The 25739-nt window shown below is 41.7% G+C and overlaps 1 protein-coding gene across 1 annotated transcript; it reads left to right on the top strand.

Annotated features, from left to right (window-relative positions):
- Positions 1-1790: 1790 nt before the first annotated feature.
- On the top strand, positions 1791-9202 carry LOC308372380 (von Willebrand factor A domain-containing protein 7-like; the record flags this gene model as incomplete). The annotated part of the gene is made up of 15 exons (XM_080847534.1): positions 1791-1988; positions 2408-2695; positions 3046-3139; positions 3424-3552; positions 3707-3893; positions 4038-4207; positions 5839-5951; positions 6220-6336; positions 6558-6761; positions 6880-7012; positions 7246-7398; positions 7502-7594; positions 7748-8019; positions 8326-8619; positions 8702-9202. 15 exons carry the CDS (start codon positions 1791-1793, stop codon positions 9200-9202), a joined length of 2946 nt encoding a protein of 981 aa, XP_080703660.1.
- Positions 9203-25739: the final 16537 nt, after the last annotated feature.

Consider the following 25739-nt stretch of genomic DNA (forward strand, 5'->3'; position numbering starts at 1 on the left):
CCATGGCTGATGTTATATTCACCCATCATACACCTGCACATGGAGGTTACCCAAGGTTGGAGATCAGCAATTGATGGTGGTGTCCAAACAATCTGTTGTTCCAGAATGGCCACATTCTTTTAAAGTAGGTGTGGATGTCAAGCATTTCAAGTTTACTTTCAATTTCACATTGAGCAATGGCATTTAATTCAATTTTATTTGTAGCCTATAGCGCCATAACAATACAATTGCCTCTAGGCGCTTAACAGAGCCCAGAGCCTAAACAAGAACAAGAATTTACAAGAACAGTTGAGCAATATAAATCTTCCTGGTGCACAATCAACAGGTCAACAATAAGACACTCTCTCTCTCTCTCTCAACATACACATCCCCTCAATTATTGTGTTTGTTTCCATGTGTGTGCTTGTTTACATGTGTGTCTGTGTGTTCCGTGTTTTACAAAATGTTGATGTTGATGCTGCAAAAGAATCAAAAAGAGATTACAACATAGGCCTATAAGAAATAGTAGCCTTGCATCCTTTATTTTTTATTTTAATATTATTTGAGAGTTTCAGTTCAAAATGCAGCACCTACAGGCTAGCTAGTGCATTATGACTTATTATGTTTGTCAAATGAAGTGGGTTATGGGTAAGAAAGCTGTAGTTTCAGCCCTGTTTCTGTTGGAGCGCTTCACATTAGCTGGGTTTCCATCCAACTGGTTCCTATATCTTAAGGGAAATCATAAAAATGAAGCTAAAGATAAGCACGTTATTCTGTTTGTCAAACGACTGTGAAATCTAAAAGCATGGTATGTAGTCGTGATATCCAACGCAAAAACGCACTGCTGATGAAACATGGAATTTGCTTCACACTTGCATCTGTGTCTTTGGGAAGTTGTGTGACAGTGAGTCAAGTGAGGGAGGAGTGGATGCCAGTATAAATACCAGGGACTCACCTGAGCAGGTGAAAAGCTCCCGAGCACTTAGACCGATCCTCACCCAGCACAGGTAGGAAAATAATTTTAATAATCAGATTTTTTTTTGTTAAACTTCATTGATTGATGAAAAAACATAAAATTGTTTTTTTTCTTCAGGAAGTATAATTCTAATTGCATCATATTGGGGGTGTGATTGCAAGTGATTAACATTTCTAACCAATCTTTGGCACTGATCAAACATGTACTAAAAAAACCTGAATCCTTTCATTGGGGTGTTAAGGTGAAACCACTCTTACCCTAAAACATGAACTTTTTTTAAATAGCATAGCCAGCACTCCCTGAGAAGAACGGCTGAGCTTGAATTTGATCCGGAACCACCTTTGCTGATAACATGGCACAATACGCTCTTAGACAGGCAAATGGCTCTATTCACTCTATATGCTTCACAAATCTCCATTTATCTGAATGCCACAGTTATTTTGAGCTGCCTCATTGCCTTTATCAGTTACCAGCGAATCAAATGCCAGCAAATGCTCTGTAGTACCTTTTGCAGGTTAGTTTTGCCCCTCTTTCTCACCGTGGATTTGAATGGGAGAGAGTTGGTCACTCTGCATTTGTGTTTGTGTCTGAAGCAGCAAACTTCAGTAAGACGATTATTTATAAAGAATAAAGAATATCAAAAAGTATTAATAAGAATACAAAAATGTTTTCATGGTAAAGCTTTGTGTGTTGAAAGAGTGAATGAGGTGGAGTGGGGCAGTGTGCGAGAGAGAGAGAGAGAGAGAGAGAACAAGAGGAATGGGCAATCATTTAAAAAAGAAAATGAATCCTTTTCTCTGCCCAGGAACACTTTGTGGAGCTGAGCTCCATCATCATGTTCTCTTCAGTGACGGCCCACGCATCTCTGCTCTGGTTGACGCTGTTCTTCTGCCCACTCACCGAAACTTTCAAGCCGCTATTCTCTCCTGGCAGTCTCACACACCGTGAGATCACCCAGAGGGCCATCTTCCGCAAGACTGGCCAAGTGTGCCGTGCAATGGCAATAGCCCAAGGCCAGGACTTCACCTTGCCTGTGAGAGACTAGTGAGCTCATGTTACACACCTCTTAGAGAGAGATAGATTGAGGCATGCTCTGGATGTTCAGTCCAGATTCTAAGATCTACACAGCAATCAATGTAATATACACTAATTTAAAAAACAAAAACACTAGGCTCTAAGAAAACTGAATAAAAAAAAACCTACATTATTCACTCAGTCCTATCAGTGTGATGAAACGCAGTGTGAAAATAGACTAACTAGAAAAACTAGTTTGAGAAGTTGTTGAGACTGCGTAGGAGGCTTCTGTAGTGTTACATTTCATGAAGCTTAGAGAGACTACATGACTACATGACTACTACAAATTGTAACTATGTTATTATGATCTCCAGTCATTCATTAATCCATGTTTTGCTTTGTTCTTCACTGCTCTCCCTTATCAACCCCGTCTCTCAGATTGATGATAAGCTGACAGCATTCACCCTGAAGCGGGCATGCTCCTCAGGGTGGTCCCTCTTCTCGTCGGGCTATGCCTTTCAGGCAGCTGTGTTTGATACCTACATGAGCAATGCGGCTGTGGACGTTTTTGGGGTTCTGAGCGCTCGGCACCACTTTGATGATGAGACATTTGCTGAAGGGCGAGCCTTGGTGGCCCAGGGTGCGGCTGTCGTCAAATTTCTTGTGAAGGTTGGGAGCTACAGCCTTGCCAGAGAAACCTTGGGTGCTACCTGTCACACACTGCAGGTGAATGTATGTTCATAATAAGTGTGTGTATGCTTGAGCAGGTGCTGTGGATCTGATTAAGCTTTTGTCAGATGGAGAGGTTTGTTTGTCTTTGGAGAGTTTCAGTTTTTTGCCATGGATTCTCCTGGCTTCATAATGTGTTCTCGGGAGATATTTAGAAATCATGAACTTAACAGCAAGTTAGTTTGATTTCACTCAGTAAAAGCTTGCTCCTTCCATAGTATAAGTTGCCATGCAAGCAGATGGTCAGAGCCTCTTTCAGCTCTATCCATTGGTCTGCCACAGACACATGGACACCTTCTCACTTTAACATTAACACTAATGACAATCAACATCTCTTTTTCGCACAGGATTTCTACAGCCACAGTAACTGGATAGAGATGGGAAACACAGTACCATTCTCCAAATTGATCAGGGCAGACATGCCTTTGGATAATCTGGCAGGTATGTGTGTGTGTCATTTATGTTACCAACTTACTATATTTGATGGCTAATGCATCACAAAGCCACTTATTCATGCATCACCTGAGGTACTCTTTAAACAACACATTTTCCTCTCAGCTGCTCACACACTTATGTCAACACCTGCTCATGTCACTCACTAAATCTTGTTTTGCATTACCTGTCAGGCATTATTTCATGATAAACATTACACAATGTTTCTCTTACACCCACTCTCATTCTCTCCTCTAAGCTCAAACACACTGCGTAATACTTATTTTCCCCAGGTCCTGATAGAGCCACCTGCAGGAACTGTACAGGAGGAGACTGCAGTGATAACATCCTACCTGAGATCCTACAGGAGAAGAAACTCACATCAGGCTACTTCAACCTCTTCTCTTCGGCCAAGCCACCAGGTTGCCATGTTCACGTCTATTCCCTTTTCAAAGACACAAATCAGTTCTTTTTAGACCAGTATACTCATTTGTTCATGAATGCTCTACTGATGCTCATAGCCCATCACAGACATCAACATATATAGCGCATTAATGTGTGCCCAACTCACTGCAGGAAAGTGCAGCCATGGTGGTTCTTTTGACAAGTCCAGTCGTCGGGATCCAGTTGGTGGGATTAACAAGGATACCACCACAGAGAGCCATGGGCACCTGCACCTGCGAGCAGCACAGGTGGCCATCAACGCCACCATGGAGCTCCTGGAGGACATCAGACTGACCACCGGGGACAGAGACTTCCTGCGGTAATACAGACTGACTGACTGAATGATTGAAGCCTGTCTTTATTTTACCACTTTGCAGAAAGTCAGAACATTCACAAGATAAAAAGCTGTTTGCGCATAAAAAACGAACCCTTCTCTCTCTCCCTCTTTGTCTTTCTTCCTCAGGTTAGTGGGGGTGTCACATACATCTGTGCTTTCTTTAGTGATTGACACAACAGGCAGCATGTTTGATGAAATTGCTGAGGTAATCCGGGTCTCATTCTCCATCATCGATCTCAAACGTGGCACCCAAGAGGAGCCCTCAGAGTACATCCTGGTCCCGTTTAATGACCCAGGTTAGACCAGCAGGGGGCGCACACTCATCTAACTTCAGTAACGCGTTACAAGGAACGCAAATGAGTAAAAAAAGTAAATTTTTCGGGTAACGAGAACTTTTTGCGTTCCTTTATTAAGTCTGCACTTTTACTCTTACTCGAGTAAATATTTGAACTAGAATTCTACTCTTTACTCAGTTACATTTCCATTGTGCTTTCATTAAAATGAGTAGCCTATTGTGATAAAAGTACCCATATCTTTGTTTACTGGAATACAAGCATACACGGCAACCAGAGGGTAAAAACGGAGAGGTCAGTTAGCTATGCGTTATCGACGCGCCCTCCACAGGTTGCAACATTGTTGTCATTTCATAGTAGCCTGGTGACACCAGCCTACGTATTTCCGCCTGAATTGATTTCAAGCTCATACTCAGTCTGGCCCAACCCCATTGACAATCGTCTCCAGAACTCAAAATTTTGCAGGACCAATCAGCGAACAGTTCAGAGCTGTGACGCAAAACTCGCCTTGGAGGAAAAGACACGAAAAGCTATCGGAAAAGTTGTCTCAACTCTCGAGAACATCAGAAAATTAAAAGGAGAACAAGAGTATTTTCTTGTAAGTTTTATGATTGGAAAGGACGTCGTAGCTCTTCTCCCAACTGGCTTTGGGAAGAGTTTAATCTACCGAATGCTTACTAAACGTTGCTGATTGGTTAAGGGAACTCCAATGATTTTAAACCTCAAGATAAGCACCCGCCGATCTCGGAAACCAAAATGCATTGGGTTGGCCCAGACTGAAAGACGGAATGAAATGGAGTCACAGGCTGGTAATGGCCAGGCTAATTTCATAGCCGCGCAGGAGACAACTTCAGGTCGACCGTTACGACTTTAACTTTAATCGCCGCCACTATGGATGAGAAGATGGACGAAGCTAGCGTTACTACTGGTCCTCCTGACAGTCCTGGGGCAGCCCCCACTCCAATGTAATAATATTTTTTGCAACTCACCGTCAGCATCATGTTTATTTACTTGGCTAGCTTGCAAAAGGCAGCTAAGTTATACTGTCAGAATTGCTAGCAAGTCAAACATTTGTAAAATGGCAGGTGATTCATGGCATCTTTTTTCTCTAACCGGGATGATCTTGTAAATAACAATGCTTTTGCAGTCAGAAAGAGAGAGAGAGAGGGCATTTCTCTCCATGAGAAAGAATGAGATCTCCTACATGGTCAATATTTTTAATGACCTACTGTTATTTTCTATGAGATCTATGAGATGTGTAATGAAAAAAAAAAACATACATGATACAATGAAGCAACTTGTGAAGAAATGTGTCAAGAGTTCATTTCTTTCTGACTTACTCACGTTATGTTTTTCATTGATCCAAACACTCCAACACAAAAAAGTAACTTGTAATTTGAGTAACTTGAGTACTTTTTTACTCTTACTCGAGTAAGTTTTCCAATTGGAATATTTACTTTTACTCAAGTCGATTTTGAAGGAGGTAATTGTACTTTTACTTGAGTACCAATTTTCAGTACTCTACCCACCACTGCTAACTTCAGGGAAGATGGAGGACCTCAGCAGTGAAATGCACAGGTCTTGTCGTTCCACATATTCATTAACTGCTGGTGTCTCTGTCTGTGATTGTACAGACTTTGGGCCACTGATCAGGACCACGGATGCAGATATTTTCAAGCAGCACATCAACAAGCTCAGTGCCTTCGGTGGAGGGGATTCTCCTGAAATGAGCTTATCAGGACTACTGGTATGTATGCATGTGCTAAAACTGCAGCCTCCTCTTAAATCAATGAACATTATTATTTAGTGACTCACTCCACATCATTGATTGTCCTCCAAGACTGAGTGTTTTTAGAGTGTTTTTATGTGTTCAAATTAAGTTAAATCACATTATGTACAGAACACATGACCTATCATGAATTAAGAAAATTGTCTCCAGTTTTGACAGTTGTTAGGAAGGATTCTATGCATGAGCATGAGTAAAAGGTAATGTTCTGTTGTCGTCCGATGACCAGCTGGCGCTCACTGCAGCTCCCCCTTCCTCTGACATCTTTCTCTTCACCGACGCCCCTGCCAAAGATGCTGATCTGAAGAGCACCGTGACTGCACTGATTGAGAGCACCAAGTCAAAGGTGATTTTGGTTGGATCAACCACACTGTCTGTGTTCGTGTCTGTAGGCTTTTTGTGTACTAGCTGTATACGCTTTTTTTGTATTCGAAAAGTTTGCAAAGTAGGTATTGCTTGTATATCTTGGTAGTGTTTACATACTCTGTTCAGAATTGTGCATATACTCGTATGTAATATTTTGCATGTTTTTGTATGCTATTTAAAAGCACATATCTTGTCATGTAGGTCACCTTCATGCTAACTGACCCTTCCCGCTCAGCACGTAACCATCAGAGTTCTGGGAGCCCCACGTCGAATCGCTTATCTGAAGCAGATGCTCAGCTCTACCGGGACCTAGCGCAGGCTTCAGGGGGACAGGCCATAGAGGTCTCTAAGTCCTCACTGCCTCAGGCCACTATGATCATAGAGGACTCCTCAACCTCTGCTCTGGTACCCGATAGGTTTCCACATTCATTAGGGATGAAGGAATAATTTTGTGTTTTGAAGACAGTGCAGGTTGGCTTTTCTGTGCTGTTGGGTTAATATAATGTAATTCTGCCCCCCTCAGGTGACCCTGCTCCAGGCGGTGAGGAGCCCGGTGAGGGCTGAGAACTTCTCCTTCCTGCTGGACGAGTTGGTGTCCAATGTGACGCTGTACATCACAGGGTCCTCACCTGCGTTTACTCTCTACAGTCCCACAGGTTTGAGGGGTGACCATCACCCATGTCTGTGTACATATTAGATATTTCATTGCATTTACATGCTGTCCATACATTCAGTTTCACAGGGCAGATGTGTAATTTCCTGTCACATGAATGCATCACTGAAACTGTGATAGTTCCATTTTACTCCATGCTTTCTGATAAAAAAAATTAGTCAGAAATATCTTTTTTTTCCTTCAATGAATATTTGTTTTACCTGTAATCGATTTCAGCTGAGTCACAGAGCCATGAGGTGTCAGAGGGACCTCTGGGTACGATTCAGAGGGTGGGAAACCTACAGCGTATGCAAGTCAATACCCACAACCGCACAGGACTGTGGGAAATCACCATCACCTCCACAGCAACATTTACTGTCAAAGTCACAGGTGAGCAGTTCTCAAAATGATGTGCAGAGAAATATGATGGAACATAACACCTACCTACATGAAACTTCACACTGTGTGTGCCTCGGTGTGTGTTTCTGTGCAGGTCAAAGTTCCATCAACTTCTTGATCAACTTTGTGGAGGCCTTTGGCGGAGCACATGGAGATTTTAGCCTAAAACAGAGTCGTCCATCCTTTGGTATGTTAAAAGCACTCCAATAGTGCTTGTTAATGCTGCAGGAGTATATCAGCTTAATCTGTAGCCTACATGACTGATATTTGGACGTAGGGGATAGATTTTTTTTTTAGTTTGTTTGTGACCACTGAATAATCAATTGTCTTTCCAAAACAGGTAAGAGCGCTACCCTCTTGATGTCAGTATCAGGAAGTGATTCATTGAAAGTGACTGAGGTGGCTCTGGTGCCTGTCTCTGGGTCCGGGGCTGTAAATGGAACCGTGGAGGCATTAGGAGGTGAGGACTACCTGGTCACGATCGACGACCTGCCAATGGAAACGTTTATCATCCATCTGAGGGGGGAAACGAGTGGGGTCTCCCGGTCCTCCCCCATCCTTTTCCTTAGGCAGTCCTCTACACAGCTCAGGGCCTCCAGGGTGGCTGTGACGGTGAGCTAACAGTGTTGTTTTAACTTCTAATTCCTGTGTCATGTTTGAGGTGTTGTACAATTATGGCAATTTCAAAGGATGACTTTAGAATTTCTACATTTTACCTCAGTGATTATTTTCTCTTTCCAATGTTCTGACCCTAGATACTTCATAGATAGCCCATGTCTAGTTCTATCAATGTTTATTCATATTTTACTAATATCATATTTTTTGAGGCAATGAAAATGAATTTAAGGGAGGATGCTGGCAGAGCCATTACAACTGACAACACTAAAGCTGTATTCTTATGATGCCCCCTCATCACAGGCCTCAGTAAACAGCACTTTGGAACCTGGAGCGACCATTACTGTGCCCTTCACAGTGGAAACCAATACCACAGCAGGTAACTATACCATCCGAGCGAGGAACGATCGTGGCTTCAACTCATCTTTCCCCAGCGGTGTGACTCTGGAGGCTGGAGGCCGTGCTGAGGGCTCAGTGACTCTCACAGCTCCCTCAGACACCCCTTCAGGCACTGACGTCACGCTGACCATCGAGGCAGAAGCTCCTGGAGCCACCGACTCCAACTTTGTTGTCATTCGCTTTGCTGTCGCCACTAAGGTAACTTTAAGGTTTCTTTAAGTACTTTACTACCAGTCATGTAATGACTAACTGAGACAAGCCTTTGGTTTCTTTTTCACAGGTGACTGACTTCACCCGTCCTGTGTGCCAAGTAGTTGACCTTACTGCTAACTGTCCACAAGACTGCAGCCAGGCTACGTGGCAGCTCTCTGCCAACCTGACTGATGGCAATGGGACAGGCATTGTTCTTGTAACACTCCAGCAGGGCAATGGCACCCTCAACACCAGCTCTTCTGGCGCAGGCATCACCTTTGCATCCTACAACGCCTCCTGCTGTTCTGAGGTGGTGGAACTGGTCATGGTTGATGACGTGGGCAATGCTGGTGTCTGCTCTGCTTCAATAAGAGACCTCTCCTCTGCCACCACTTCTCAGACTCCCACAGACAACACCACAGTAACGCAGATAGCCACCACCTCTCAGACTCCCATAGCCACCACCTCTCAGACTCCCATAGCCACCACCTTTCAGACTCCCGTAGCCACCACCTCCAATGCAGGGTACTGCCTCTCCATCTGGCTGTGGCCCACAGTTATGCTCCCACTGCTTTATCTCAAGATCTAGAGGCCCACAGCACAGGACAACAGGACTGATGGCTATAGTTATGAGTCTGGCCTGGATTCTATACACTCTATTAGAAACTATGAATGTAATAAACCAGACCAGATATTTATGTATTCATGGGCTGCCGATACACTTGGGCTTCAAATGGGGATGAGGGCTCTTTAGCTAACTTTGTGTATAAGATAACACTTACAAATTAGAAATGAATAAACTGCTGTATGTTTCTTTGGCATTCAATAAAGCATTTGGTGTTTGCTTCAAGGGTCATGACGGGTCCGTCTCAATAGTACAAAGTGTCGCTAAAACAAAAATAAGGATTTTAGAAAACCAAAAAGGAAGCTATAGGTCAGCACATGCACTCACATATTAGTTCTCGGCATTTTGGGTGTTTTTTTTGTCATAGCTGTTTATTGTGGATTTGCCCATTTGACTTTGTAACAGTAGTCAAGGACTGCATTCTAAATGGAGTCTAAGTAATTGCTTAACATTACCATTAAAAGCATAGCATTCTTGTGTAACTTACGGTTTCGTATTCGGAACACTGGGCCGTCCCCCTGAAGAAAATGTCACAGTCCATCAAAGACAATTGTGATTTTCACCCTGAGCAGTACTGTGTGCACCTGGACAAACTAGCAGCAGAGTTCAGTCGACGTTTTGGCGAGTTAGACGTCATGGAGGATATTGCTGCATTTGTTTCAAACCCATTCCTGCCTATTGATACCGAGGAGGTTGCAGCAAAATTTCAGAAAGCAAGATGGAGTGGACATGGAGATGATTGATATGCAAAATGACAGCCGAGAGAAGTTTCCTCTCCTCAGTGCAAAAGTGAGTGCCTTTGGATCAACTTACCTCTGGGAAATGGCATTTTCACAGATAAAAATCATCAAATCTAAGTTCAGGACCCGGCTTAGTGACAGACACCTCACAGACTGCCGCAGACTGTCTGTCTGTGCTTATGAGCCAAACTACAAGGCACTCACAGACAGTGTTCAGTCACAGCCCTCACACTGACTTGAGTCACATGTTGTAACTTCAGTTGATTAATAAAACAGTTCATATCCAGCCTGCTCATTGCAAATGTGTTTTTTTTCTTGTTCATATTGTGTGCAGTTAACAAATAATTATCTTTTTATGTTGCACTGAAATTAATTAATTCAGTGTGTTCTTGGTCACATCAATTTGAAAGCTGGACCAAAGTGTTCGATTTCATACAATTAGGCCAAATACAAAGTTAAGTTGTAAGCGCAGTCAAGTCTTTTTCCACGCTTATCTTGCCTGTCACCAAGGCAGAGGTCAGTGTTCTTGGGCCTAAAAAGGTTGTTCTAAACCTGATTGTTCAAATCCTTGATTGTGATTGGCTAAAAGCCGTTGTAAATTACCTTACAATTTGACCTGATTACATTCCATATTACTGCGCAGCGAATGGCAAGGCATTCATATAGCGCATTTCATACCCAGTGTTCCATCTGGCTGTTGCGTTGCTTCAAGGGTTGCGTGGCAACGATTTATTTAGGAACTTTTTAGTGGCGGAAGAATGACGGTTTATCATTCAACTATTGTTTCTTAAATTGAATTGTCTTTATTTATGAAACCATATCAAATATGTGTAGTACAGGTTTAGAAAAGCAATAAGCCCCGCGAGTCCGTGCTTTGCGCTGATTTTAGAACAGGTAAGGGGGCTTAACGGCACTCCGCTTCGCGTCGTGCCTAACAACTCCCTTACCTGTTCTAAAATCAGCGCAAAGCACGGCCTCTTGGGGCTTATTGCTTAAGTGACCACTGCTTTAGTTAGACCATACTGTAAGTATTGGAAGGAATTGCTAGATACATTCTTACAAGACTGTCAAATAAAATGACTTAGTAGCTTTTAAAGCAAAGCAGACGTTCAGAAAGGCATAGGAATGATAGTAGGCCTACGTGTCCACAAGCCTGCCATGCCATTTGAATGCGAGCTTTACTTGCACCGATGTTAGCAGCAAAAGTAAATTGTATTACAATCTCTTTCGCTTTCACATGTGTTGGTGTACCTGTTACTGCGTTTTGGGCTTGTCATTGGATCAACCCAGATACTTTTCAGTGGTGTTTCGTTACAGTTGAGTCCATGCACACATCTTTACACAGTAAACCTGTGACCATCACATCAAGCCTTAAAGGGGCATGAAAGAGAGATAGAAAACAAACTCCATTTTGTGAATGCCATGCCATGTAATGATCTGTGGAGTAAAATTTTAATAGGCTTTTGTTTAGTTTGTGGTTAAGTGATCTCCATCCTCTCACTGCTTTTAAAGGCACATGTGAATTCAGGTTTTTGTGGTTTCTTTAACATATGGACTGTCTTATTTTACTCTGAGGCAAAAGAGAGATTTTTCTAATAGATTTCAATGCTTTTGTTTTGTAGTTGTTAAAAAAAAAATAAAAGTTGCCTGTTAATCATGTTTGCCCACAGCCAACCCAGAAGAGAGGGAACCAGGGCTGTATCATCTGAACTATAGAGCATTCAGAGACCTGATTGGTGTGGATAACACATTTTATAAGATGTGTCTATGAGATGTTTGATGAAAAAATAATTCGTAACATGTATTTACTTGAGTAACATTGCAAAAACAGATGACTGGAGTGCTATTGATTATACCACTGTAAATATCCGGTAAATTTGAGAAATGAGAAATATCTGAATGAACACGTATCCAGCCAGTCCAGCCACGATAAACTTTTGAACAATGCGTTAAACTCATAACTCCTGTGTCTCGTCCTACTCCATTGAGACGTGTAGATACCGACATGGCAAATGCTGTAGTTTTTGCTGTTCCGTTATGTTGTTAGTGGAAGGGCTAGAGAGAGACTGCCATCATCAATGCTAGCAGACCAGGGGCTCTGTGATGTCTCAACCCCCACATCCACAACTGATGGATATCAATAGGAGAAAGATCTTCATCACATCACACGTCTATTTTTAAGGGGTAAACTACTTTACTAGTGTTCTGTTTTTTTCCGGCTTTGCTAAATTCAACATTTTCTTTCTACTCATTTCATGGTTTAGTTTGCTTTGTTAAATGACCAAACAATTTAGCACTTTGCAATTTTGCATTTTTTTTTTGTTTCTTCTATGCTTGTTTCTCAGTACTGAATAGGTTGTATTGCGTTAACTGTGCCAATTAAACATACAGAAATCAAATTGTTGATGTTATTTGTGTGGTTTTGAAAGAATGTTATGTTGATATTAAACTAATAGGCCTACTAGGTTCGGTTCAAACAATCAAGATAGGTGATCTTCCTTCTAAATGATGAAACCTTTTGCCTAATCCAGCCCAGTGAAGAGACAATCTGCCTGTTTATGTGTAAATATAAAACATATGGTATTAGTGTTAAGAAAACACGCTGCAGCCCACCAGAGATCATTTCCTTGTAGGCTATGACCTACACTGCCCTAGGCTATGACCTTCACCTGTATCTTTTTTCTGTCAAAGTCATGGACTGCCAAATTTGTGATCTATTGCCTTTTGCTATATAGGAATGGACACATGTCATTAACCTTTCTAAAACTATCATGGATGTAGAGAGGCGTACTGGCTGTGTTTCTATCGGTCAAGATAACTCAAGCACTAAGGAGTGTAATGACCTGAGTGAAACCGAGATTTAGCACTGCTCTGAAAAAGATGCAGTCTGTATTAGCTGAGCCAGAGGGTAAAGAGCAGCTCCTCTTTTCAACCAAAGGAAACAGTTGTCATAAGTACAAACACTTTACAGACCCTTTGATATACAAAAAAGTGAAAGATATTTTAATCAGGCCAATTAAACATCAACATTCTATCAAAATATAACATTCTTAGACAGTGAAGGCTAGAATGGGAGCGCTTAATGTAGAATGCTAGATTGAGAGGCATAATGTACAACACAACAATGTACAACACAACAACCCCCCCCCCCACACACACACACACAACAGCATGCAACAGGCGTAAGGCAGTGACACTCGCCGTAGGGTTCGAATACACATAAGCGTCTTTTTAAAAACGGGACGCTCGAAAATGCATTGATTCCTATGGTACGGCGCGCTTTGCATAGGCGCACACGCAAAGCGCCCCGTACCATAGAAATCAATGCATTTTCTAGCGTCCCGTATTTAAAAAGACACTTATGTGTATTCAAACCCGTAGAGATCTTTCAGCTAAAGCTTCCAGTTTTCTACAGACGGCTTTTTTTTATTGGTGGTCTGGCACTCCTCTTGAGGGATAGCCTCGCACTCTTTCTGACACTTGTCCGCCTTGGAGATGGAGGAAGGTTTGAGGGACCTGGCAGGTCAGAAGAGCTGAGGCTGTCGGAATACTCATCGCTGTCGTGGAGCATCTGAATCACTTGAGCGGGTGAATATGTCTTCTTTTTTGAAGCTGTAGGAGTCAAGAAGCAATGAACATGTTATTAAAATCTCAGTTACTGTTGTTTATATTTAATTTATCAAAATCTAGATGAGTCAGAATCAGATCAGAAATCTAGGCAGTAGAAATCCTGGACAGTAGCTCGGAAAATATCTTTTATCAGACCTGCCTTGATATTTTAGTTTATTTCACCTAAATAAAAACAATGATGCAAAAGTGCCGTATATGGTGATGTTCTTAATAGAACTCAGCTAAAATAACGTTGAGTAAAAGGAATGTAGTAAAGTATTTGTAAATCAAATGTAAACATACCCATCCCCGTTCGTGTGGTTGCTCTCTTGTTGAAGGATTGGCTAGCACTTCTCTTGGGGGATAGCCTTGCACTCTTTCTGGTGCCTTTCTGTCTTTGAGATGGAGGAAGGCTTGAGGGACCTGGCAGGTCAGTAGAGCTGAGGTGTGTTGGGAGAGGGGAGGGGACAGGTGCACTCGTTGGAGCCTCTGAAGAAGCACTGGGTAGTTGGGGACTGGAATAAATAAAAAATAAATTGGCAACTGTTACAAAAACAACCCAGCAATCCAGTAGCAAAAACACATGCACGCAGGGCACGGGCAAAGATACAATTACACTACCCACATTACCGAGTTAACATACCTGAACAAATACAACAGACGTTGTATAATAAATAAAACACAATTTGCCTTTATTGTTGTGCAGCTATGATAATATACAGTAATTACGTGTCCTCGAATTGGACGAACACAGCTTGGTACATAGTTATAATATATAACAAACAACATGTAACAAGTTGTCATTGGCGCCTTACGTATTAGTAACTAGTTCATGAACTACTGCATGCTAATAGTATGATGTGTGTGTGCAAGTGCAGATGTGAACTTACAAGTCAAGGAGAGGGTCCAATCGCTCCTCAAAACACATCCATTCAAAGGAATCCATGCTAGCGCCGCGTGAAGGGTCATCCGAAAGGCATTCACTGAGGCTGTCGGATTCCTCATCGCTGTCATAGAGCATCTGAATCACTTGAGCACGTGTGGGCGAATGGGTCTTTGCCATTTTTGAAGCTGCAAGGGTCACAAAGCAATGCACATGTTATAATAAGCCTTCACTGTTGTTAATATTGTTAATGTCCATTGAGCACCAAAGTTTAAATTAGTCAGAATCAGATCTGTTGTTTATTTCACCTAACTAAAAAAACATTGATGCAAGTGCCATATATGGTTATATTCTAGAAAACCCCAGCAAAAATAACATGAGAGTAAAAGTAATGTATTAAAGTGTTTGTATATAAATCAAATGTAAACATACAGTACCCATGCAAACATGACTTTAAGTGCTGACACTTCAATCAAAGCACATATAGATTTAAATACTTCTGGCCAATATTTTGGACCTTGTAAACATAGGTGTTTAGTCCTCTCCAAAAGCCACAATGAATACTGGGGATAGGTGTAATTGATTGATTGGTGATTGTACCTCCCTATTGCCACTGCTTATGGCCCACCTGTCAAAACAATGGCCAATTGATAATGGCCCTGGAATGTCATTGTGGCTCTCTGTCCCCCACAACCATCTGTTTCACACCTGATCAACCATCAAGTCCAAAACAGTGCGAAACTATGGCCTCTTCAACTGTAGGCTACCCAATAGATTACATAAATGACCTGTCCTCCTAAGTATACCAAGCATCTAATCAGTTTCTGGTAGACGGCAAAGGTAGATATCTCATTCTTTGCATATACACGTTTTTTGTTGTTGCTTATTTTCCCCTATGCACCTTGGCAAAAGCCTCCTTCTCGCCATTGGTGCTGAGCTCAAGGCCACACAGTGTTTTGTGAACATGGCTGGCGCTTTCACAGGATCCTAATGACTCTACAGGAGCATAATACAGATTTTGGTGCAGACTACAAACTTCGACGTATGTGACCTAATAAGAATGATATATAATGCATTTTTACTGTATAATATTATTAGCGACATAAAGTGATTTAAAAAGCATATTGAGTTGCACATGTGCATGAAATGCGCTGTATTAAATACAATTGCCTTGCCTTGTGGTAGCAGCGGCCTAAACTCAGAGCATAATGACCTGCGTTTTACTCGCTATAAGTTAATTAACATCATTAATTAACTAGTTACTAACAGCTAGTCAAACCAATATAACTCACTCTTCACAAATATCCTCAGCTGGGTCTAGTGGATACGTTCGTCCTCGCTGTCTTCACCACTTTTATGCAAGGCGTAGTTCTCTTCCTCGTTCTCCAGAGCAGGTTGTAAATGAAGTTCAACATGGTCTTGTTTATACTGTTGAAAATGGGTGTTTTCGCGGGGTTTTCTTTTTACGTCATGACCCAATAGCCATAGCCGATTTTACATGCGCTTATCATATGAATAGACCTAATTTGCTAATGGGTTGGCGATTAGCAGCTGCTGCCTCACTCAGAGGTGTGCAAGATTTTAGTTTTATCCTCCTTACAAAGTGATCATACATTTTAGTTTCGAGCGGTATTTATTTGAAAAGTGTAATACTCAGGGTTTCTGTGGGTGTTATTTTTATGTCTCTAGCGGAGCTTTAAAGGTATACTGACAACAATTCCCCACGCCGACCTAAAATCAAATCAAACTTTGTATGGCGCATTTCACACCAGGAGGTAACACAATGCGCCTCAAAGAAGGAAAATGTGGGGGTATAAACACTTGATTTTCAAGAAGGATGAAAAACCATGTCATAAGTGAAAACATATTACCAAGCATGCACACATATACAGCAGACCCACTACAGATCCCTGAGAACAGATGTGTCAGGTGCTAGAACTTTAACGTTAAACTATGCAACAATTGGTATGTTTAATAGGCAACTAGTTTAGGCATCATCGTCAAATTCATTTCGATAGCATATGGTCATGTGAAGGGCAGATAAACACCTGTGTATTTCCCACTAGCCATCAAGGTAGATCTGTGTAACGGGCTGGAATATCCTGCAAAAAATGGAAGAAAAGCTTTCACGCATGACATTGCCAGCTATAGGCTACTTCCTAAAGACACCATGGACCAGTTAGTGCGTTGTTGGCAAGGTCAGTGTCCACTGGGTTGTTGGTGGTGTTTGCAAGGGTTTTTCATGCCTTCTAGGTTGTTAGCTTGCTAGTTTTGGAACATAACTCCTTATTGCTGCTTTAAGTTTAATAAGAAACCGCGGGGTGTGAGTTAGTTGTCTATAACCATGGACATCACATTAGGCCATACAGTAATTTATTGGAAGGAATTGCTAGATACATTCGTAACAGTTTGTCAAATAAAACATACTTTTAGTAGCTTTTAAAGAAGCGTTCAAAGCATAGCAGACGTTCAGGTAGGGATGTGAATGATAGTAATTGTCCACAAGCCCTCAATGTCATTTGAATGCGAGGTTTATTTGCATCAACTTTTGCAGCAAAAAATAAATTGTATCACAAACAATCTTTTTGGTTAGCCTTCTGTATCAGCTACTTAGCTGAGAAATCAGAACACGATTCATTTTGTGCATGTCCATACGTTTTCAGTGGTGAGAAGTCAACAGTTAACAGCTAACCTGACTACTTTACACAGAAGCATATGTCATAGGCCTGTTTTCACTGTTTTTATTTAGCTGTTAAAATCCTGTAGCTACTCCACTCCATACTTGCTCCAATATGAAATTGCAGGTGTGACAGAGCTGTAATGGTATTTGGGCTACATGAGGGAATTGACAGGCGCACCGAACTTAAATACGAACTCTTTTTTATTAGGGAGAACTTTACACCAGAGCAAAAACAATCAACATCGCTCCTTTAGTGAGTTATGATCGGCAAAATGGCTAGACAATGTAATCATATGGGACACGACTCTTCGACAAAGTAAACCTTTGTTTTCGCCACTGACAGATCCATGTTATTATAAGGTTTTGAAAACATGGAAAGAATTCATACAAATAACTGTAAATAAACTGTAGAAAACAGAGAAAATAGGGCCTAGGTTAAAAATACCGAAAACCTTTAACCATATCGTACGAACGCTAAACAACATTATATGCAAAGATTTTAGTTGAAAGTGATACTACAGCCACCCAGCATTTGACTGCTAGGGTCGTTCGGTTTGCTGTTTGAGCGTTCTTCATGCACTTCCTCGTTACGTCAGTCTTGACGTATTACATAGCTCTCGATCTAATTGGTCAAGGTAATGCTGACGTTTACGTCCGAAATGCATTTCGCGGCGTTTGCATTAGCAGTTTGTATGAAAAAACATATGTTATACATATTTAAAGTATTTTTGCATGATGTAATCTGATAAGAACTGTGATTTTACACGCACTTTAATCAGAATTAATTTAGTAGTAGGACATTCGGTCGAGTTACCATGATCGTGAAGGATATGGTACAGCCACCCTATATATACGGACGAGTCACCTATCTTTTAGCGTGTTGTATGAAAGGAGAGAAGGTTAGCACTCCCCTTGACAAGGATGGAAGAGGTCCCAGTGGCCTGCAACACATATATGGTTAAGGCACTGCCACCTACTTCGTGGCATCTCAACCAAGTTTTTCGGGAATATTTTTTCTTGTCAGATCACACAGATCGCTGATTTGTTGTGTCAGTCGCCGTGAAACGAATCATTTTAACAAACTGGAAATGGACAATAACAAAACTTCAATATAATAATAATACACTTTATGTCTTTCATTCAAAACAATGCAGCTCAAATTGCTTAACAGCAAATACATTACGTGCACAAAGAAATTACATGCAGTTATCCAAATAAAAATAGAACAAAATAGGATAAAGTGCATAACCTAAAATGAACATAAAAACGGATAGAGTGCATACAGATTGAATATACAAAAAAAAGAATACATAGCCTACAATGCATAACATAAGATAGAAAATAAACCTAATAAAATAACACATTTAAAAAATATTATTTTAAACATGGTGTGGCACATCGTTGTGTGTAATGGCTTCTGCAGTCGTACCAGTCAATTATTTGACCACTAGGGGTCAGCAACACTCCATGTTCTTGTCTAAATTCCCTCTCTTCATTCTAACAGCTGTGAGCACTGCCGTATTTGTATGCATTAAACTTCTGGTGCAAGTCTGTTGCATCTTTCTGAAAGTAAGTTTAAATGTTTGTACCTTATGTACCTAATATTTATTTTATTCCCACACAAATATTTTCAGACCCCAGTCACATGCAACTCAAATTGATTGTGCTCAGACTAGACAAAGTTAATTGAGCCTTAATTATTGACACATCTTTTTGCTAACAATATGTTATTTCCTTACCCTTGTAGATGAACAGCTCCATGCAGTATTCATCATGCATGCTTGACAGTTAAAGCCTGCAAAATGATATGTAACTGTATGTATTATATATAACTTCTTAGAGGGCTTTATGTTGATGATTGCCGAAACAACTGTTTGTGAACACATAATAACACAAATAAGCGTTTGGACAGTATTCTGCCTTCATGTGTGTACGTGGGGCTGGTATCTGTATGTGTCTGTGGTATGTTGGAATTGTTAGAACAACCCATTCAACCTTGGCCTCCCACTGGTCCAGCCATTATCCCATTCCCCCTTGCCCCCTGCCTGCTCCACTCTTAACATGCTCCTATCAAATGAGTCAGTAGCATCCATAATATGCACACACACACGCACACGCACACGCACACGCACACGCACACACACACACACACACACACACACACACACACACACACACACACACGGATCATTGCATGTGTAACCATGCTACTGAGCTAGCCTTAATGTGTGGTTCTAAGCCACAGGATTAAAGAAATACTCATAGCTGTAAAACAGTGCCAGAATACACCGTCATCCCCACATCGAGACTCATGGGGTTCCACACACTGGAATAAGGGTGTGTTAAGCGAAGAGCGAGAACACACTTCCTCTCTTTTTCCACACTCATTAGTCAACAAATTACTTGTGAAGAATGTGTGTGTGTGAAAAGTAGGTCATATGTGTATAGAGTCAAGACTCCCCGACTCCCCTCCCAGTCTCAACTAGCATGAGCACGAGTCACAGAACTGTGGATTTGTCCTTATTATCATACCTGGGATAAGAATGAACATTGTGTGTGTGTGTGTGTGTGTGTGTGTGTGTGTGTGTGTGTGTGTGTGTGTGTGTGTGTGTGTGTGTGTGTGTGTGTGTGTGTGTGTGTGTGTGTGTGTGTGTGTGTGTGTGTGAGTTTTACCCGATCTTATGTACTCATTTTCATATCCAAGCATGAGTTTGAGCTCCCATGCACAGACACAGCAAAGGGACTTTGTAAATAAGTGTTTCATTTATGCCGAAGAATTCATTTAAGAACGAATTACAGTTTCAGTGCAAATGGAACACAACTTAATCATAGTGGTCCAGACATATGTGTGGTCTGCGTGCATGCAGAAGGCCCTTTCATTGAAATCAGTATTTCATCTCCATGTTGTGGTTGTTGATGTTCTTTTGGCCTCTCTTTGGCATTGTGGATTAAAGGCCAGTACTTCGGGCACGGCATTTCCAAAATCCCTGGAATCCTTTGGGGCAAGCATTCTTCAGATTTTGGGTGCCAAATGAATTAGCCTAGCCCCAAAAATAAGACAATTCGCAGATACGAACAGATGAGAAATCAATACAAAAACATTTATATCACCATGAATGTCATTATGTAGTTTTTGCCTTTCTTCCTCTTCCTGTTCTTTCCAGGGCTGTGCTGACCATCTGGCTGCCCTGTGCAGAAGAGCAGATTCCGCAGGCTTTAGCCTTTTCCTTCACACATGTAAGCAAACTCACTCAGTGTGCACTCAGGGCTCAGTCTGTGGACTGTGGCGATACGTTTACGCAAGAGCAAATGTATACAAGTTTGATTAAACTTGAAATAAATCTGTTCAATTCATGTTGTGGTGTAAAAGCTATGTAACGAGATATACATATTTGTCCGTTATGTGCGCAAAACAGTATTGATCGCAGATTTTCTGGGGCAGTATTTTGCGTGGAATGATGGTGTGGCAGAGGACTCAGGTATCAAACACAACACGACTAGTGACTTCTCCGATTAACGCAAACACTTCATAGTGGACAAACCATCATGATCAACAACTCGTTCGTTCAGTGGTCACAGTTTTTCCTCCAAATCGCCCCAATATCCTCAAAAGAGTAGAAAAGGCAAATAAAGGTGGGACTTTTATTTCAGTTTGTTGATCATTTCCGGTCGCCCGTTGGGTAGGGTTAACTTGACTGAGCCGGGACAACGGGCGAGCGATTTAGCCAGGCCTGATGGGCGCCTGCAGGTCTCTCTTTCTGGCTCTTTCAAAAATAACTCGAAATAGTTTTTTTTGGATTTGCATAAAGTTCATCCACAGATATAATTGATTGATTTGCTTATCAAAATAAACGCTGTCTCTCTTCGCCTACTCAACTTAAACAGCTAAGAAGCAGCTGGTAGCCAGAATTTTTTCTGCTTCATGCTAACATTTGACATATTTTTATGTAATGTTATTGCTCATAATATGTAATATACCTTCACTCGTTTGCCACTGTGACATTGCAAGTTAGAAGTGTGTGTTTATGTGAGTGTGCAGAACACACATCTTTAATTTAAGCCAGTTTCTAACTTTCCCCCACAATTTCTGCCTCGGTCATCCCTGTAATTATCACTCTTTCATTTGCTGTCGCTGATTACAGGGACAGAGACAAACAGAGTTGGAAAAAAAGAGAAAGTGATACTGATGACTGAAAGAAGCTGGATGTACCCCTGATAAATCTGCAGTGTGCAGTCGATAAGACCAGTAAGGTATTGCCTATGATCAATGCTGCTTGAACACACACACTGAAACTCTTATTCTTTTGAGGAACATCCACAGACTATTTGTCGTTAAGAACATCCAAAGATTATTTGTCGTTAAGAACATCCACAGATTATTTGTTGTTCAGAACATCCACAGATTTTTCCACACATTTTTTTCTCACCTGTATGTTTGGTATAATTACAAACTATTTAGCCTATAAGCATAAAATAAACACCTGTCTGTCTCATAATGCTTTGAATATCCAATGCTCTCTAAAAAAATGCCGGGTTGAAAACAACATCATGACGGCTGTTATGCTAAATCTAAAACATAAAACATTATGTCAGTTATTCATTGTTAGGATGCAAACCAAACACCAAATATTTGACTTAACTTCAGGTTACACAAGGGGGTAACCACCGGTTGAACGTCTAAGGCTATGGCTCATTTTGCAGTCACCATTTTGGGAAAAGTGCTTTGTCTAGCAATCCAGAACGGCACTTTTGATATTTAACTAAAAATGTTGGATCACACTGCAGGTATATAACATATCTGCAACATATCTGATATACATTCCTTTTAATGTGAGACTTTGACTGGCAAAAAAAAACGGTATTCTTTGTGTTAAAATATGCTTACCACCTCATTCACATGGTTCTTTCTTTCATAGTAAGATGAAAATGTAGATTGCAAACTAAATTTAGGGCCACACGACAAAATGTGTGTTTAGTTGCCCAGATACAGGTGATGGGTAAAATTACCCACTGGTTCATCCCCCCCCCCCCTCCCCTGTAGATAATAGAGGTATAGAACCATTTCATTTCCACCAAGGAAAAGAACATTTGGAGTAATACAATTTGGAGGTGCAACTACGCCACCTGACCCATTGACTGTGTGACTGTTTTTAGGACCCTATGAGATGAAGACCATAATCTCTGTACAAGTGTGTGTGTGTGTGTGTGTGAGAGAGAGGATTTTAGTCTTGTGTAACCCTGCTGACACACACACACACACACACACACACACACACACACACACATGCATCACGAGTCAGCCTGTTGGCCAGTATGGAGCATGACATTTTAAAACAAATTCCAGTCTGTTGCTTCATGCTCAGCATGTAGCACTTAATCCCTGAGAGTAAGAGTGGCAAGGACTCTGTTTCCCAGCGCACAATGGGCTGCCTGTTCCCTGCATGAGTTGTGTGGTGATCAGACATATTTGGAGTTTTTTTTTGCCCCCGTCTCCTCTCATTAAAGTGTGAGCTAAACCTCACCGCTGGGCGACCACAGAGAAGTCTCCAGATGGTCTGAGTACTAACGTCTTTGCCTGTGCCCTCCAACTGCGCTTCTCACTGGAACATTCTGGAACGTTCCACCAGAGAGCTCCAGACGTCAGGAGCAGTGGGCTGACCACAGGTCTCATCCTGGGTTAGAAGTCTCTGTGTGTGTGTGTGTGTGTGTGTGTGTGTGTGTGTGTGTGTGTGTGTGTGTGTGTGCAAGTGAGGAGGGGTGAGACAGGAAAACCGCAGCTGAAACACCAGGAACTGTCTGAACCAGAGATGCCATGACTCTTCCTCTCTCCCCCATTTCTCTCCTCGAATATGTGAGGAATGGGCGAATGCTTTTCACTTCTTCACCCCCCCCCCCCCCCCCTTCCATTTATTTTTTCCTTTCCCTTACCCCCTCATCTTTTTCTTTATTCTTTTCTTTTCTGTCTATCTCAAGTCACGCCCCCCCTCCCAAATAAAAGAAAACATCACCCTTTCTGAAGAAATAGGCTACTGTTATATGAAGATCTATGGCTTCCTGCCCAGGACTTCTCTCTGAGTTGAACATATAACTTTGCTATTCTCTCATTTGGCCGCTGTCCTTTTTTCCTTTTAGCCTGAGCCCCTTCCCCCTCCAGCATCCTCCCTCCCTAGTTCTCTCTCCATTTCTTCACGGGGAAATGCTTCTTTTTTGCAGTTCTTTTGCTGTTTAAATCCTCCCCATTTCTCATTTACTCATCCGTCGGACTTAAATGCTTTTAAAAGCTTGCCTTGATTTAAATTTATTTCCACTTTCAACCCTTCTATCTTCTTCTCCTTCTGTTTTACTGTTTGTCTGTGTGTTGAAGATGTCTGGTTTTTGGTCCTCTCGCTAATGTTCCGCTCAGCCAGGTATTTGTGCAGTCGTAAAGCTGGTCCCCAGGCACATTGCAATAGTAGCTGTGCCTTCGCCTCTAACACACCAATGCCAAGCCGTCTAAGCCCAGACTTTTTTATGTATATCAATTCTTACTTTTAACACTGAGTTTTGCAGTCATGTAGGCTATGCAACCATGCAGTTTATTTGTTACGCAAACCAGTTGTTCTCAGAGCACACAATAATAGCTACTGCATATAATTATTAAAAGAAGACGGCATGAATGGAGCTCCAGCTAGTTATTCATGTACTTTGCCAGCAAATCTAGCCAGTGAGTGCTGTGGTCATTCCTTCCTGATGATTTTTAAAACACACACACTCGTACACACATATACACGCACACAGGCATACTCAGATGTCATCTCAAGAGACAGTAGTCATACCAGTCTGCACAAAAGAATGGGGTTGGTTTCGGCAGTCTGCACACAATAACATGATTGGTTATGAATAGCGCACACTGGAATGTGATTGGTTCTGCAGACACTCAAAGACCATGATCCAGAAGCCCGTAAAAGGATCCTGAGGCTCAGAGAATTCCCCCTCTGAGTTCCGAGGATAGAAGAGTGGGAGTATGGTGGGAACTACACTCCCAATTGCACACACACATGCACACTCTCACTCACTTACTCTCTCTAATACACGCATTTATTCTGCTCACACATACTCACATACACAGAGAGAGACAGCTGAAGGCTAACTCAGCTCACTTGACCAAGCACCCCCCTCCTCTACAGGTCTGACATTTAAAAAATACCCATAAATCCCAGTCCACAGACACATGCCGTCTCTAACTTGTCGGCTTACCTGTTCTGTCTACTTTTTTTTAATTAAAGAGAAGAAAAAGTTAAGAAAAGGTGTAGGACCCATGCCACATGCATAATACATTTTCTGAAAGAAAACAAAACAGAACATCAAGAAAGCAAGAAAAGACAGGGATAAGATTACACAGGGCTTTTTGGAAAAGCGTCATGTTCTATTGATACTGGCAGAACCCTTTGGACTCTTGGACCAAAATGATTAGCTTCACATTTCACGTACAGCCTTGTCATGCCCTTTGAAAAATATGGTTCAGTGCACTTATGCAAGAAGCACATCAAAAGAGCAGAGGAAAGATGAGCCACCAGGGAGGAATTTGTTTGCGTTGTCCTTGAAGAGTCTCACTGAAATATGGCAGAAATCTTAAATCAGAGTCTTAAAAAAATCATTTTACTGGTTGGATGAACTAATTTCCTCCCCTGCTGTGAAAGTTGTGGGCAATCCTCCTCCACGTCCTCATATCAACTCTCTCTTTGTTCAGTTTCTCCATTTTTGTCTTCTCTCCACTTCTCACATGCATACACACGCCAGGCTCCTACCCAGCTTTGGCATCAGTGGGCTTACTCACGGTCATCAGTGGGCTTAACCCTGGAGAAACCAGTACTATGGATTTTGAGAGTATACAATCCCTCCTCCAAAACATATGACAGCGCACTGCCTGACGACTGCCCATAGCTTCTCCTGCCTTTGAGACTAGCGTAGAGAATCGTTAACATTGCTAACGTATCCAACTACGTCATGTCTCATTCAGAGTTCTCACAACTACAAAAAAGTCCTGTTCAAAGCCAATTTAGACCAACATAAGATAAAATACCCCCAAACAACATTTGCTCACAACTACAATACAGACATATACACAGATAGATAACATACACGGTACGTGTACACGCTACATAGCCTACAAGTATTCATAAGTCGCTAGCTATGTTGACTGCATCATTTAAAAAAAAAATCCATAGTTGTTGTATGGGTATCTGTATTGAAATTCATAAAGCTCTTATAGGCATAATCTGGGATTCCACACCTCACATGAACTCCTGTGGGTAGGTCTCGGTAGGTCGCTCAAAGCTCTGTCTCACAACAGTTGTGCCAGTTATTCTGGGTCAAGACAAAAACATTCAGCCCCGCAAGGGATGCCGCAGATGACAACATTAGCATGGAGAGGGCAATGCTTTTATGATGATCCCAGAACAGAGTGTTCTCTCTAGGCCTGAGCCGCCAAGATGTAATGCAATTAGTCATGATGAATTACATTTGATGAGTGGGTAGCTGGCTTCAGTTAACTCTTCATGCCTTCCCTGAGAAGTCACTTTACTAAGTGGAGAAAGCTGTGCTTGGGTG

Source organism: Sprattus sprattus (genome assembly GCF_963457725.1).
Source record: "Sprattus sprattus genome assembly, chromosome: 11".
NCBI lineage: Eukaryota > Metazoa > Chordata > Actinopteri > Clupeiformes > Clupeidae > Sprattus > Sprattus sprattus.